Source organism: Gadus morhua, chromosome 4 (assembly GCF_902167405.1).
Source record: "Gadus morhua chromosome 4, gadMor3.0, whole genome shotgun sequence".
Classification (NCBI taxonomy): domain Eukaryota; kingdom Metazoa; phylum Chordata; class Actinopteri; order Gadiformes; family Gadidae; genus Gadus; species Gadus morhua.
This window is the reverse complement of record NC_044051.1, coordinates 145,224-160,171: the sequence shown is the minus strand read 5'-3', so window position 1 is coordinate 160,171 and position 14,948 is coordinate 145,224. Positions and strand designations below refer to the sequence as shown.

The 14,948-nt window shown below is 43.9% G+C and overlaps 1 protein-coding gene across 2 annotated transcripts in view; it reads left to right on the top strand.

Annotated features, from left to right (window-relative positions):
- Window positions 1-14,948, top strand: part of LOC115542616 (proline-rich protein 5) — a 44,676-nt gene that overhangs the window by 19,308 nt on the left and 10,420 nt on the right. For both annotated transcript variants that reach the window (XM_030354938.1, XM_030354939.1), the window contains 4 exons: window positions 7,223-7,378; window positions 8,389-8,469; window positions 13,020-13,126; window positions 13,477-13,568. In XM_030354938.1, the coding sequence (XP_030210798.1) occupies window positions 7,223-7,378; window positions 8,389-8,469; window positions 13,020-13,126; window positions 13,477-13,568 (436 nt within the window). The remainder of the gene's footprint in view (window positions 1-7,222; window positions 7,379-8,388; window positions 8,470-13,019; window positions 13,127-13,476; window positions 13,569-14,948) is intronic.

Sequence of the window (14,948 nt, the reverse complement as noted above, 5' to 3'; positions counted from 1 at the left end):
CACTTTTTGGGGGCTAACTTTAGATTGTGCACCTTCAATCTCTCAAAAAACATTTCTAGTCTTTGCAAAGCTAGCTGTTCGTTAGGAGCAAAAACCAAAATGTCACCAAATAGCAGAGGAGGCTTAAGAAGTTTTGGTCACCAAAGATAGCCATCATCATCCTCATGAATGTTGCCGGGCTGTTACACAGACCCTGCGGGAGTCTGTTGTACTCATAAAGCCCAAATGGGGAGGTGAACGCAGTAAACTTCTTATCCTCCTCGTGTACTTCCACATTGTAGTACCCCGAGGTCAAGTCCATGGTCGAGAAAAATGTATTCCCCCCCAGAGCTGCCAAAGCGTCGGCCTGGTGAGGCAGAGGGTGGGCATCCTTTACGGTACGCGCATTCAGCCAGCGAAAATCCGTGCAGAGACGCAAGTCTCCATTCTTTTTCCAAACTAGGACAAGCGGCGATGCATACTCACTTGCAGATTTCCTTATGATCTCTCGCTCCTCCATCTCATTCAAAGCCGTTCGGAGCTTGTCATAGTGAGATGGAGCCAGCCGACGATACGGCAGCCTGAAGGGTTTGCTGTCACTCAGGCGGATGCGGTGGACAAACCCTTTGGCTGTACCGCAGTCCATGCTGTGGCGAGAGAAGATGGACTCATACTTTGTCAGCAGATCAACCAGCTTTGCTTTCCAGAATGGAGACAAATCAGCTGAGTCAATGTCAATGTCCTGCAGACCCAAGTCGTGAAGGGCTGACCTACAAGGCCTGGGCATAGAGCGCTCAGAGTCAACTGTCAAGCTCTTCTCGCTACCCGTGTCAGTCAGGTCAGTAGTCTTGGCTACATTACATTCAACACTGTCAGTCTCGTCAGTCCTGTACAAATAGTCATTGTCAAAGTCCTCAAGTGCCACAGGGGGACGCGTCAGCAATCTTGCAGTTCCGTCTTAGAGTCACAGGTTTATTGGAGGGGTTTATAATTCTCACTGGGACCCAACCATCGCCCCATAGTGGCGTCACCAGTCGCCCTACCATGACGGTCCGTGGCACTGTTCGTGACTGACTTGGTTCCACTACCAGTGTGCTTCCAGCAGAGAGGCACACATGACCAGGCAAGCGCCCCCACACTAAGTGTTCTCGCATAGGCTCTAAAGTCACGGCATGCTTCAGCTTGACTATGCCCACTTTTTCTGGGATTTCACTGCCTCTCCATTTCTCCACAGTGGCCAACAGCTGCAGAAGACCGTCCTCCTTACCAGACGCCTGAGGTGAAAGAGATGCTGTCTCCCCGAAACTCCCAGGGTGTTTAGCCATTCGAATGAGGTGTTTTATAACGTTGCTGCCCAGAATCAGGTCATCACTCTGACCTTCCACAACGAGTGTGGGCACGGAGATCTGGCAGTCATGGACTTTCATCTGCAGCTCGCAAACACCTACAGGACATGTCCTCAACCCTCCACAGCCAATCAGCACAACTGATGTCGGGGCAACAGAGTGAGGGGAAATAACACCTGCGTCCTGCAGCTTTGGAAGTAAGCGTGAGCTCATAGAACAGGCCATTGAACCACTGTCCAACATGGCACGCACCTCCTGAGCATCATGAATCATCACACTAGTGTAGAAAAGATTGTCTTTCGCAGTCAGTCGCTGCGTGTTCTGAAAAATTAAAGTTGAATCACTGTCCGTCGTTGCACAAGCATGTGAAAAAACGGACTGAATATCATCGTCATATGGGGATGCGCCAGCTGACCCTTCACTAGACCCCTCCTCGTGCGGGTCAGCTAGTTTCCCTGCTGCGTGGGTGAACCAGGAGCAGGTGGGGCTGAGCAAGTGGCAGCTTGATGCCCAGCAGCATGGCAGCGGAAGCATAGACGTTCGTTCCGACAGTGGGAAGCAGTGTCATGGTCGTCGCAGCCACAAATAGCGCATGGCCCCCGAGCCCGGGTGCGACCGACAGGTCTCTGTCTAGGCTGCCCGTAACGCTGAGGAGACTCCCGTTGTAACAAACGCTCCAGCAGAGTGACAATATGCCCAAGAACGTGACTCTCACCTGACGCCGGCCCGCCGGTCATGGCAGGTTGGGCAGCAGGAGTCACTGCAGTCTGCACGTGACTATGCACAGCATCAACAGCCTGAGAATATTGCAGGTGGTCTGTTGGACGTGCAGCTGAATGGCGCTGCTGAAGACGTTTTTTGTGATGGTGCTCAACAAGCCGTACCTGCACATCCATGGCAGTCCTCTCCTCCAGTGGCCTACAGCTGAAGACCAGAGACAGTTCTCGATCGGGACAGTGAGTGATGAACATGACAGTCACTTCCCTAGAGGAGTCATCAATAGTTTTGCCTTGCCTTTTCAGCCCATCCGTAGCTGTGTCGAGTGCCTTGTTAAGCCGGATCCAATAGTCAACAGCACTTTCATTCTCTAAGGGCTTTGTGTCATAGAAGTCAGCAAGAGGCATGAAAGAAGTCACAGACTCACTAAAGTGTTGCTTGAGTATGTCGAAAATGGGCTGAGGACCTAACCGTAAGACCAAACTAGGCTTGCTACGCACCCCCACTCTCACAACATCACGTGCTCTACCCTGTAGCCTGCCCATTACTTCTTCCGCCTGATCACATAACTGAACATCCCTCTTAGTCAGATACACTTTATCACAGTCTTCCCACTCAGAAACCGAAAGTTTGTCAGTCTTGTCCCCCCTGAAGGGATGCGGTTCACCACTATGCTGGCTAACAGTCAGGCTCATCTTAGAGAGATCAGCAATGGTCGAAGGGGCCAAAGTAACATCACCAGTTGGGGCGGACCTAAGACAAGAGGCAATGTTCTCCCCAATACTAGTCCCTATCTGCTTAACTAAGTCAGTTAATACATGCACAGGGACATGGTCCACATCCCTACCCCCAGAAAATGCAGATGGACCAGCTAACTGATCAGCACTAGAAGAAACGTCATCACCCTCAGCACCATTCACTTTGGCCTGTTGAGGAGTGGATGTCAGAGGCCTCCCCCGAAAACCTCCTTTCTGGAGTGATGGGCTAAACATAAATGTCTGACCCCTGCCTAAAGCAGATAAGTTCAGCTCATCCATCTTTAATGAGTCACAATTTCCCAAAACCCAAAATGTACGTTATGCAGTGACAATAGTAAAGAAATAAAAACACATACACAACTAATGACACGTCACTGTTCAATTGTCACGTTCAACTCAAAAGCAAAAAAAACAAAAACAATTTGCATTATGTGCACGAGGAGAAATAAAAATAAAATAAAACACAAAAAAATTAAAACACATATATCTTTACAAGATGGTCGGCAGTAACCATATCCCTGGTTCGACCTATTTCTCTTTATTTTTATTACTGAACCTGTCTACTAGAAGCAGCACGGGCGACTCACTGCACGGCCACGTCGTCGGTGCTCACGTGCCACGTGTTGAATGGCGATCCTCAATGACGCAGCAGACAGGCAGAGAAGAACGGGTCACGGCACCATTTGTAGCGGTTGCGTACTCTCTCGTTGCGTTGTGATTGAGACCACGATGGAACCATTGGCAGCCAGCCGTTTATTCTGGTGGAATATTTAACATGGGAAATGCTCTTTGAGAACCCTCACAATGGCAGCCTCTCCCAGCCGGGGTATACGTAGACTAGCCATTTACATGGAAATAAATATCACATTAAACAAATTAATATTTGAATGGGCGTTTGGTGACATACCTGGTGGAATATTTAACATGGGAAATGCTCTTTGAGAACCCTCACAATGGCAGCCTAACATGAGAGAAAGACAAGCTGAAATACACATTCTTGGCGAAGTCCACGCTAGCTAAGTAGCTACGACCAAAGCACATGGTAGCCAAGCTAGCGATCCTAAGCCTAAAGTCCATTTAAATGTAATTACAGATTCCAAGGAACACAATATATATGTACAAGCAACCAAGTATTAATACAGTATTATGTACAGTTAGACTCCCGTAATACATCGACAAAGTGTGGATTCATATTTAACTGCTCTGACTACCTACCTCTCCCAGCCGGGGTATACGTAGACTGAGGAGAGAAGGCAGCAACGTACAATACAACCCCCGCATTCCGCTAGGGGGAGCTCTAGCACTCCAACCAAGGCTCCCACTACCACAGCCAGCGCAAGGATCTCGCTGGCAATGGCAAGTGGGAAGCATTAACCCTGCTACACCTCTACAGCAGCGAGTATGAGGAAGAGGACTCACTACTAGAGGGGTTCACTGGTGGACTACCTCAGGTCTCTGCAGAGACCAACTCCTGTCTCGAAGGGCTGTTAGAAATGCAGGAACTACACGCCGCCCTGCAGGGTATGTAGGGGCGGCGGGCTCCCGGCATAGACGGCCTCCAAGTTGAGTTTTTTAAAGCCTTTTGGGACATCTTTGCCAATGATCTTTTAGATGTTTTTAACGAGAGTCCGGCCTCTGGTTCGATGCCCACTTGCTGCCGTAGAGCGGTCATTACTCTCCTACCGAAAAAAGGTAACTTGCAGGACATAAAAAACTGGCGCCCTGTGTCTTTGCGGTGTGTCGACTATAAGCTTCTGTCCAAACTGTTTGCCTCCAGGCTGGGGAAAGCTATGGAGCAGGTCATCCACCGGGACCAGACCTACTGTGTGCCCGGCAGGTCCATGGTGGGCAATGTCCAACTAATTCGAGATGTTTTGGACGTCTCCTGCTCATTGGGTTTTAACACTGATTGATTTCTCTAGTCCAGGAAAAGGCTTTTGACCGCGTTGAATATAACTTCCTCTGGAAAGTTATGGAGAGATTTTGGTTCAGCGCTGGTTTTATAGCTAAGATCAAGGTGTTGTACAGTGAGGTTGAGAGTGTGCTAAAGGTCAACGGTAGTCTGTGTGGTCCTTTTAGAGTGTGTAGAGGTGTCAGCCAGGGCTGTGCTCCGTCTGGGATGCTCTACGCGCTCTCCCTGGAACCCCTCCTCAACAAAATACGTCTTAATATCGAAGGTTTAATTTTCTAATTTTTTTTCTAATTTTTATTTTTTTTTTTAATTTTAATTTTAGGTCTACCTGGTTTTAGTGGAAGTATTGTTTTATCGGCCTATGCTGACGATCTCATTGTTTTTATTAAGAATCAGCGTGAGATGAACAAGTTAGAAAATATTATTATTGATTTTACTATTTTATTAGCAGCAAGGGTGAACTGGAAAAAGAGTGAAGCCCTTGCTGTTGGTGAATGGTCTGACGGTCTTCTGGCTCTCCCCCAGAGCCTTGCCTGGAGAAGAGACGGTCTAAAACATCTCGGAGTGTTTCTCGGGAATGAGGCTGTGGTGAGGAAAAACTGGGAGACCGTCCTTGAAAGAGCAGAAGAAAAAATGAGAAAATGGAAATGGCTGCTCCCACAAATGTTTTACAGAGGTAGAGATTTAATTTTAAATAATCTCGTTGCATCCCTCTTGTGGCATCGTTTGTCGTGTTTAGACCCCCCCTCTGGTCTACTGGCTGACATCCAGAAATAAATGGTTGACTTCTTTTGGGGGGGGGTCTGCACTGGGTGCCACAGGGGGTGCTATACTTGTCGAGAGAGGAGGGGGGACAGGGCCTCATCCACCTGGCCAGCAGAACGGCCACTTTCAGACTCCAGTTTATAAAAAGGTTTCTGACAGGGACGTCCGACCTGATACCAGCTGTATCCTCAGAGATGTGAGTAAATTGGGGCTGGATACTGCTCTGTTCTTAACTGATTCTTCATTTTTAAAGTTGAATGGGCTTCCTCCTTTTTATCAGGGCGTTTTTAAGTCTTGGGCCCTTTTTAATCGTAAAACGTGTGAAAATTGTAACTCTCTGCACTGGTTATTAAAGGAGCCTTTGATCCATGGGAGCAGGCTGGACGTCTGCGGCGTGACGCCCGGGCTGCTGACAACACTGTATAGGTCAAAGACTGTGAGCCTGCAGCAGCTGGTGGAGGCTGCAGGGCCGGAGCTGACGGGGGCCGGGCCCCGGCCCCCGCCAGAGAGAGCCCCGGCCGCCGGGGCCCGGGGCTCTCTCTGACGGGGGCCTCTCTCCTGGGCATTCGTTCGGTCAAGGTGGTTCAGAAGCCGCTGGAGCTCTGGAGGCAGAAGCTCTGTGGGACAGAGAGGAGCCTCCTCATGAAGTACTGTCGGGGAGAGACAATGCCAGACCCCAAGGACCCTTTTCCAGACATCGAGCTAAGTCCAGAATTAGGAGAAGAGACCGGCCCCCTGTTAGCTGTCAGCAGCCCGGGCAAGCTCAGCCTGCACCGGGCCGACAAATGAACGCTTTACGCGAATATTGTCAATGCAATGAACAAAAAAGGTCTGAGCGGTAGACCCCCCACAGTGTGGAGCAACAGGCCCGGGTGGGACGGGACCCGCCCCCAGTGGAGGGTTTTATACAAGCCCCCCCTCAAACAACGGACAGCTGACCTCCAGTGGAGGGTACTACATGGTGCCAACGCTTCAAATGCCTTTATCTGTTTTGAATCCTGGGTTCTCAAACAAATGTCCTTTCTGTGGCCTACGAGAGACAGTTTTCCATGTTTTCACTGAATGCCCGAGACTCACAGGTTTTTTTTCTCTTTTAACTTTGGTCTTTAGTCTGTTTGATGTGTTTTTTTCTGAAAAAGTCTTTATATTTGGTGCTGGATCTAAAAAAAATAAAATCATGAAGTGGCAGCTGGTAAATTTTCTCTTAGGAGAAGCAAAAATGGCCGTGTACGTCAGCCGGAGAAAGAAGGTGGAAGAACGAACGGGGCATGAGGCCGCTGCTGTGTTCCTCTGTAACGTCAGAGCCAGAGTGTGGCTAGAGTATCGTTTTTATGAGGCTATTGGAGAGCTAGATGCATTTAAACGGCGCTGGTGTTACAATAATATTATTTGCGTTGTTGACAATGATGGTTTAATCTTTGCACAGAATTTTATTGGATAAACACGTTGTAAAGACTGTGAACAAATAGCACTTTTTGGATCTATTGTACTCTCTGTTAAATGTAAATAAAGTGTTTTGAAAAAATCTAAAAGCAAATCTCTCTCTCTCTCTCTCTCTCTCTCTCTCTACTCCCCCCCGTTCTCTCTCTCTCTCTCTCTCTCTCTCTCTCTCTCTCTCTCTCTCTCTCTCTCTCTCTCTACTCCCCCCCGTTCTCTCTCTCTCTCTCTCTCTCTCTCTCTCTCTACTCCCCCCCGTTCTCTCTCTCTCTACTCCCCCCCCGTTCTCTTTCTCTCGGCCCTGACAGGAGCCTACAGAGCCGTCTGAGGCAGGGCAGCAGCTCCTCCAGCCTGACCGACCTGTCCCAGGGGGGAGGGGGAGGAGTGGGGGAGAAGGGGGGAGGAGCGCCAGACGACAAGGGGACCCAGCAGAGGAGGGCGGGCGCCAACGCCACCTGGAACAGGTGTGTGTGTGTGTGTGTGTGTGTGTGTGTGTGTTAGAGATGCGCGGATGGGCTATTATTTCATCCGCAACCGCATCACAAATGCATCATCCTTCCGCACCAACGTTTTTTGACCAATTCCAAACCGCACCCGCCCGCCACCCGCTGGTTGTATTTAGCCTAGGGTTAGGGTTAGGGTTAACCCTAGCCTAACCCATTTAGCCTAACGCCTATTGCACTTTATTAAAGGAAGCCTCGATATTAAAGAAACACCAGCTTCCAGTCCACCGCACAACAGCGCAACGTGCATGTTCACATTTTTTAAAACTTTTTCTTTCCTATCGGGAATGTGTGTGTGTGTGTGTGTATTTTTAACAATGTATAGGCCTATATCTTTTTAATTTGATTGGTTAAACCGCCACAGGCCCAAATTTATTTAAAATAAAAAAAAATTACACGTCATCCGCCGATCCGCGGTTTAGCCACGGAGTCCGTGGCTAAACCGCCAACCGCGCATCTCTAGTGTATATTAATATATATATATTAATGTCTGTATGTATGTGTAGTGTGTATTCATACATGTACGTTATATTGGTTGGTTGGTTTGTATATGTTTGAGGGTATGTATGTGTGTGTGTGTGTGTGTGTGCGTGTGTGTGTGTGTGTGTGTGTGTGTGTGTGTACAGGTGCGCTTGTATACATGCAGTCTACCAAAGCACTTTTGCTCTGACTGTGATTCATGATTGCCTGTGTGTGACTCTGTTTGTGTTTGCACACAAGCATGTGTGTATATAAATATTGGCTAATATAAGTTGGTCTGTAGATTTGCTGGTGTTTAAACAGTGTGTGTGTGTGTGTGTGTGTGTGGGTGCGTTTGTTTCCGCCAAGGCACTTTTGCTGTAATTAATCAGTGTGTGTGTGTGTGTGTGTGTGTGTGTGTGTGTGTGTGTGTGTGTGTGTGTGTGTGTGTGTGTGTGTGTGTGTGTGTGTGTGTGTGTGTGTGTGTGTGTGTGTGTGTGTGTGTGTGTCAGCATCCACAATGCAGTGATCGCCGTGTTCCAGAAGAAGGAGCTGGGAGAAAACGAGCTCTACACTCTGAATGAAGGAGTCAGGTTAGGGTCAGGCTAACCCTTCCTGTAACCTTCACCCCTTGCTATCTAGGGTTGTTCCTCCCATCGCCCCCAGTACGGCCGCTCCCTGTGTGGGCATAAACATTGGAGAGGCTTCACGGTTCACGCCGGCAACTTTCAACTAGATTTGAGAAAAGGATTCCTTGAAATGAGACAGTCGTATTTTCTTAGATCGGCATCCCGGTAATTCTAATGTATAGTATACTATTGTTTAATTATAATATAATTATAATTCATAGTACACTCTTGTTTAATTCTATTGTTTAATTCTAATTAGTGCTGTCAGTTTAACGCGTTATTAACGGCGTGAACGCAAACCGTGCGATTATCGTGCGATTATCGTGCGATTAACGCTCCTTTGGTTTGGCAAACGCTGTAGTTTTTTCACCTGCTGTCTGACAACAATTAGTCACCTTAGAAAAACTACAACGCCATACAGGTACTACACCAGAAACAAAACAACAAGCACACTGCACAAACTTGTTGGGGCAAGCAAGGATACGGAGTGGGTGAAAAACTCCTTAAAAGTGTGTGTGTGTTTGTGTGTCACTCTGTTCGAGCCTGCTCGAGAGTTCAATGTTGTCATTAGCTGTTACGTCTTTCTGGCCAATCGCAGTTCAAGGCCCACCTGGGCTGTACCACTTCGGGAGGGGCCGCTCAGTTACTCCCCTCTAGACAAAATCCACTTGGTTGCGACGTTGACAGTTTGTGAGTGTTGCGTCTGTTGAGTGAGAAAGAGGTTGCGGGCACACAGCTCAGGCGGCCGGACGGCGCCGCAAGGAACTTTTATAAACGCAATATTGTTATCTCGCAGTAATCAGCCCGACAGCCCCGAAACGTTAGCAGCCCATCGGGAATTCTCCCTACTCTCCCGATTACCACTCCGCCAACGTGTGTGTGTGTGTGTGTGTGTGTGAGTGTGTGTGTGAATGTGTGCGTTATTCGATAGCCTGGTAATGCGCATTTTCTTTTTTTTAATATATTCCTACCGTACGTAGGAATATTCCTACGTACGGTAGGAATATTCATACTGGTTTAAATAATAAATGTTATAGTATTTCCCATCTTTGCTGAGCAAGAGTTTTGTTCGAAAGTTCAGCGAATGAAACAAACAAAAGCCTGGGCTATTGAAGTTTTGCGGTAGGCCTACCACTGTCCTGCACCTACCCGATGTCAAGTGGACCGGGTTGAATTCACTGCGGGGCTCTCCTCTTCCTGTCCTCACTGTCAACCCTCTCTGATCTCACTAAAAGGCTAACAGCACGAAATGTGTGATTAATCGTGAGTTAGCTATGACATTAATGCGATTAATCACGATTAAATATTTTAATCGCTTGACAGCACTAATTCTAATGTAAAGTATACTATTGTTTAATTATAATGTATAGTATACTATTGTTTAATTATAATGTATAGTATACTATTGTGTAATTCTAATGTATAGTATACTATTGTTTAATTATAATTAATAGTATGCTATTGTTTAATTATAATGTATAGTATACTATTTTGGAATTATCATGCATAGTATACTATTGTTTAATTATAATGTATAGCATACTATTGTTTAATTATAATGTATAGTATAGTATTGTTTGATTATAATGTATACTATTGTGTAATTATATTGTATACTATTGTGTAATTATAATGCTTACGATTGTTTAATTGTAATGTATACTATTGTGTAATTATATTGTATACTATTGTTTAATTATAATGTATACTATTGTGTAATTATAATGTATACTATTGTGTAATTGTAATGTTTACGATTGTTTAATTATAATGTATACTATTGTGTAATTATAATGTATACTATTGTTTAATTATATTGTATACTATTGTTTAATTATAATGAATACTATTGTTTAATTATATTGTATACTATTGTTTAATTATAATGATTACTATTGTTTAATTATAATGTATACCATTGTTTAATTATGTATACCATTGTTTAATTATAATGTATACCATTGTTTAATTATAATGTATACTATTGTTTAATTATAATGTATACTATTGTTTAATTATAATGTATACTATTGTTTAATTATAATGTATACTATTGTTTAATTATGTATACCATTGTTTAATTATAATGTATACTATTGTTTAATTATAATGTATACTATTGTTTAATTATGTATACCATTGTTTAATTATAATGTATACTATTGTTTAATTATAATGTATACCATTGTTTAATTATAATGTATACTATTGTTTAATTATAATGTATACTATTGTTTAATTATAATGTATACTATTGTTTAATAATAATGTATACTATTGTTTAATTATAATGTATACTATTGTTTAATTATATTGTATACTATTCTTTAATTATAATGATTACTATTGTTTAATTATAATGTATACCATTGTTTAATTATGTATACCATTGTTTAATTATAATGTATACTATTGTTTAATTATAATGTATACCATTGTTTAATTATAATGTATACTATTGTTTAATTATAATGTATACTATTGTTTTATTATAATGTATACTATTGTTTAATTATAATTAGAGCTGTCAGTTAAACGCGTTATTAACGGCGTTAACGTAAACCAAATTTAACGGCGTTAAATTTTTTATCGCGCGATTAACGCAAATATTTTATACAAAAAAAAAAAAAAAAAAATTGTATAAAATATTTGCGTTAATCGCGCGATAAAAAAAATTAACGCCGTTAAATTTGAAAAAAAAAAAAAAAATTTTTTTTTTTTTCTTTGGCTCAAAACAAAGAAGCAGTAGCCTGACTGCTATGTTCAAATGACATTTGTTCAAAGCAGTCGTTTAATTGCACTATAGGCTCTTTTTTTGTATCGTCCTGTTTTGATCAGTGTATATGCCAATGTTGTTATCAATAGAAAATCATTTGCACAAGGCAAGCCGATGCACTTCACCATGTTGATAAGAGAATTAAAATGAGAAGAATTATGGGACAAAAAAATCAAGGGATATTTAGCATAGAAAAAGAATTTGCGATTAATCGCGATTAATTAGAGTTAACTATGACATTAATGCGATTAATCACGATTAAATATTTTAATCGCTTGACAGCTCTAATTATAATGTATTCTATTGTTTAATTATAATGTATACTATTGTTTAATTATAATGTATACCATTGTTTAATTATAATGTATACTATTGTTTAATTATAATGTATACTATTGTTTAATTATAATGTATACTATTGTTTAATTATAATGTATACTATTGTTTAATTATAATGTATACTATTGTTTAATTATAATGTATACTATTGTTTAATTATAATGTATACTATTGTTTACCAAATCACTGATGCTCACTGCCGATGTTCTCCCTGCCCTTTCTCCATCTCGCTCAATGATTGTTAAAGCTGTACTTTGGGACAACATTGTGCTAAATGATAGTGATTTCTGGAGCCCTGATGGCAGGTTTCAACACTTACACGCTGCCATAAACATGACCCCACTGAAGTCTTCACACCAACGGCTCAAAATGAACTGCTGTTGCTTTCCAAGACTAGGTCACTGTGACATTACACTGGAACAATTGGGTTATGTGTTTTTTTCCTTCATTCCTTTTTTTGTACTTCAAATGGATCATGTTCACAAAGACACGCCTCTAGTTAACTGAGTCTAATTAGAGGTCTGATGAGGGCAGCGTCTGGGGGCTGCAGGGGTAACTGGATGGGTTTCATAGCACCAGCTTCTAATGCTACAGCATGAAGTCTAATAAATACCGTAAAGGTACAAACAGGAAATCCAAACAATTCCTTGTCAGGTAAACCTGATGCTGTTGATAGACGTTGCAGTGTTCTGATCACACCTGCTACCTACTAATAACATGTGAAAGTCACATGACTTCTACTTTCTCGTCATTGGGGGCGGAGCTCACAGGGAATCTACACGGTTCATCCTCCACTGCCCTATAACCAACCTGGGTTAGTTGTTTGAGAGTCAGACGTCCCTCGAATCAGTCTAGTGTGGCCTGGTTAGTGTGGCCTGGTTAGTGTGGCCTGGTTAGTGTGGCCTGGTTAGTGTGGCCTGGTTAGTATGGCCTGGCCTGTCCAGGAGGCTCGCTGTTGTCCCGTTACCATGACGCCTGCCCTCGGGGGTGGCCACACATTGTGCTTCTTATCAACACCTTGACGGATGGTTTGGTCGTAGAGAGAGCGACCAACCAGTCGTCGCCGTGGTTACGGCCTCCGGGTTCGGGCGCTGTCTGTGGATGCTAACGCTTGTGTTCCGGCTTCCTGTATCCCATTATCTCTGCCTCATTTGGCGGGAATAAAAGAGCTGTTCATTATATATTTATAGATATATATTCAATATTAACACTCTAATGTGTGCCTGTGTGCGTTTTGGACTTGTAGTTATTAGTGTGTGTGTGTGTGTGTGTGTGTGTGTGTGTGTGTGTGTGTGTGTGTGTGTGTGTGTGTGTGTGTGTGTGTGTGTGTGTGTGTGTGTGTGTGTGTGTGTGTGTGTGTGTGCGTGTGTGCGCGCGCGTGTGTGTGTGTTCGTTCCAGGCAGCTGCTGAAGACGGAACTGGGCTCGTTCTTCACTGAGTACCTTCAGAACCAGCTGATGACCAAAGGCATGGTCATCCTTCGAGACAAGATCCGCTTCTATGAAGGTACACACACAGACACACACACACACACACACACACACACACACACACACACACACACACACACACACACACACACACACACACACACACACACACACACACACACACACACACACACACACACACAGGGTAAGTCGCTGTTTGGTCTTGTGGGACTCGACACTGAACCGCTGATCCTCTGTTGTGGTGGAGTACCTATGACACGTGTTGGAGGTTAGGGTTAGGGTTAGCTAACCCTAACCATATAGTTAGGGTTAGCAGTGCTGTGTAGCGCAACAGCACCATGTGAAGTTGCTTTAGTTTGTTCTCTTCTGATTGGCTCCTTTGGATTTGCTGGTGTGCTGCGATAGGTCAGAAGCTCCTGGACTCTCTGGCTGAGACCTGGGACTTCTTCTTCTGCGACGTCCTGTCGATGCTGCAGGCCATCTTCTACCCAGTTCAGGTCTGCATGGAACAGTCCTGCAGCAGCACGCACTACTACACCTCTTTAATGCCACTCACTACAACACCTCTTTAATGTTACTCACTACAACACCTCTTTAATGTTACTCACTACAACACCTCTTTAATGTTACTCACTACAACACCTCTTTAATGTTACTCACTACAACACCTCTTTAATGTTACTCACTACAACACCTCTTTAATGTTACTCACTACTACACCTCTTTAATGTTACTCACTACAACACCTCTTTAATGTTACTCACTACAACACCTCTTTATTGTTACTCACTACTACACCTCTTTAAAGGCCCACTATGCAACTTTTTTAGCCAAAATTACATAAAGTATGCAGGTTGAGAGTTATGCTGATGGTTCTGCATCCATTTCTGGGTCGATTGGTGGGTGTGTCATTTTCCCATGTGGCCTCTACAGTGAAAAAGCGCATATGCAACTTGATGTGTTCGGACCGAGCGCTTCCGGATGTGACGCGGCGGAAGTATCCTCGAAAATGTAGTCAGATTGTAGTTTCGAAAATGCTTAACGGCACAGACACACACCCAAACATTGCACCGGCTAGATATAAACAGCCAGTTGCGAGGCAATTTGGCTTGATTTACCTTAATATAACAGGCTAGGAGTCATTGCGATGGTTCCATTATACATTTTTGTTCGATTGTTCGTTGTTTCAACTCCCCCTTGCGCATCTTGGTGGAGAAAATGAATATGTTTCTGCCGGCGACCCGCCGCCCACTCTCGCGGGAGTCTCGGGTCTCGCGAAGTAACGAATTGCTTTGCGGCACAGACCCCCAAACACGGAATCGGCTCGATATAAACACAAGTAACTAAGGGATTGTTACATTCATCATAGATCAGCCGACTAAAAAGAGACAGAGAAACCCAATGTCGGAGGAACAGAAGAAGAGAAAGGGGAGACTGACCGACAGAGAGGCCAGACACGAGTAAACGTTGGGCAAGCTTTTCAGGAATAGCGTGAACTGAAAGAAAAAGAAGACTTCAAATCAGACTCCGACTTGGCCGTGTTGCTTTTGAAATTGAAAGTACCCTTGGGTGAACTTTGTCCTCGTGGTATTCTTGATGTTGATAGTGTCTGTACAAATGTGTTTGCTCAACCATTTTGTTGTGAGCCCTGTAAAAATTGTTTTCTCGAACGTTTTGTTGTGAGCCCTGTATGTTTCTAGCTTGCTTGGTTGCAGCCATATAAACACCTTTGTTTCCATTGGTGTTTTGCTGTTCGTCTGTCTCGTCCCCCAGATACAGACTGAATCCCTGAATCCAGGTTCTTGTTTATTTAGATTATTATGTTGGCCAACACTCTCACACTGATTGTTCTGTTCAACCTAAGATAAAACAATTAT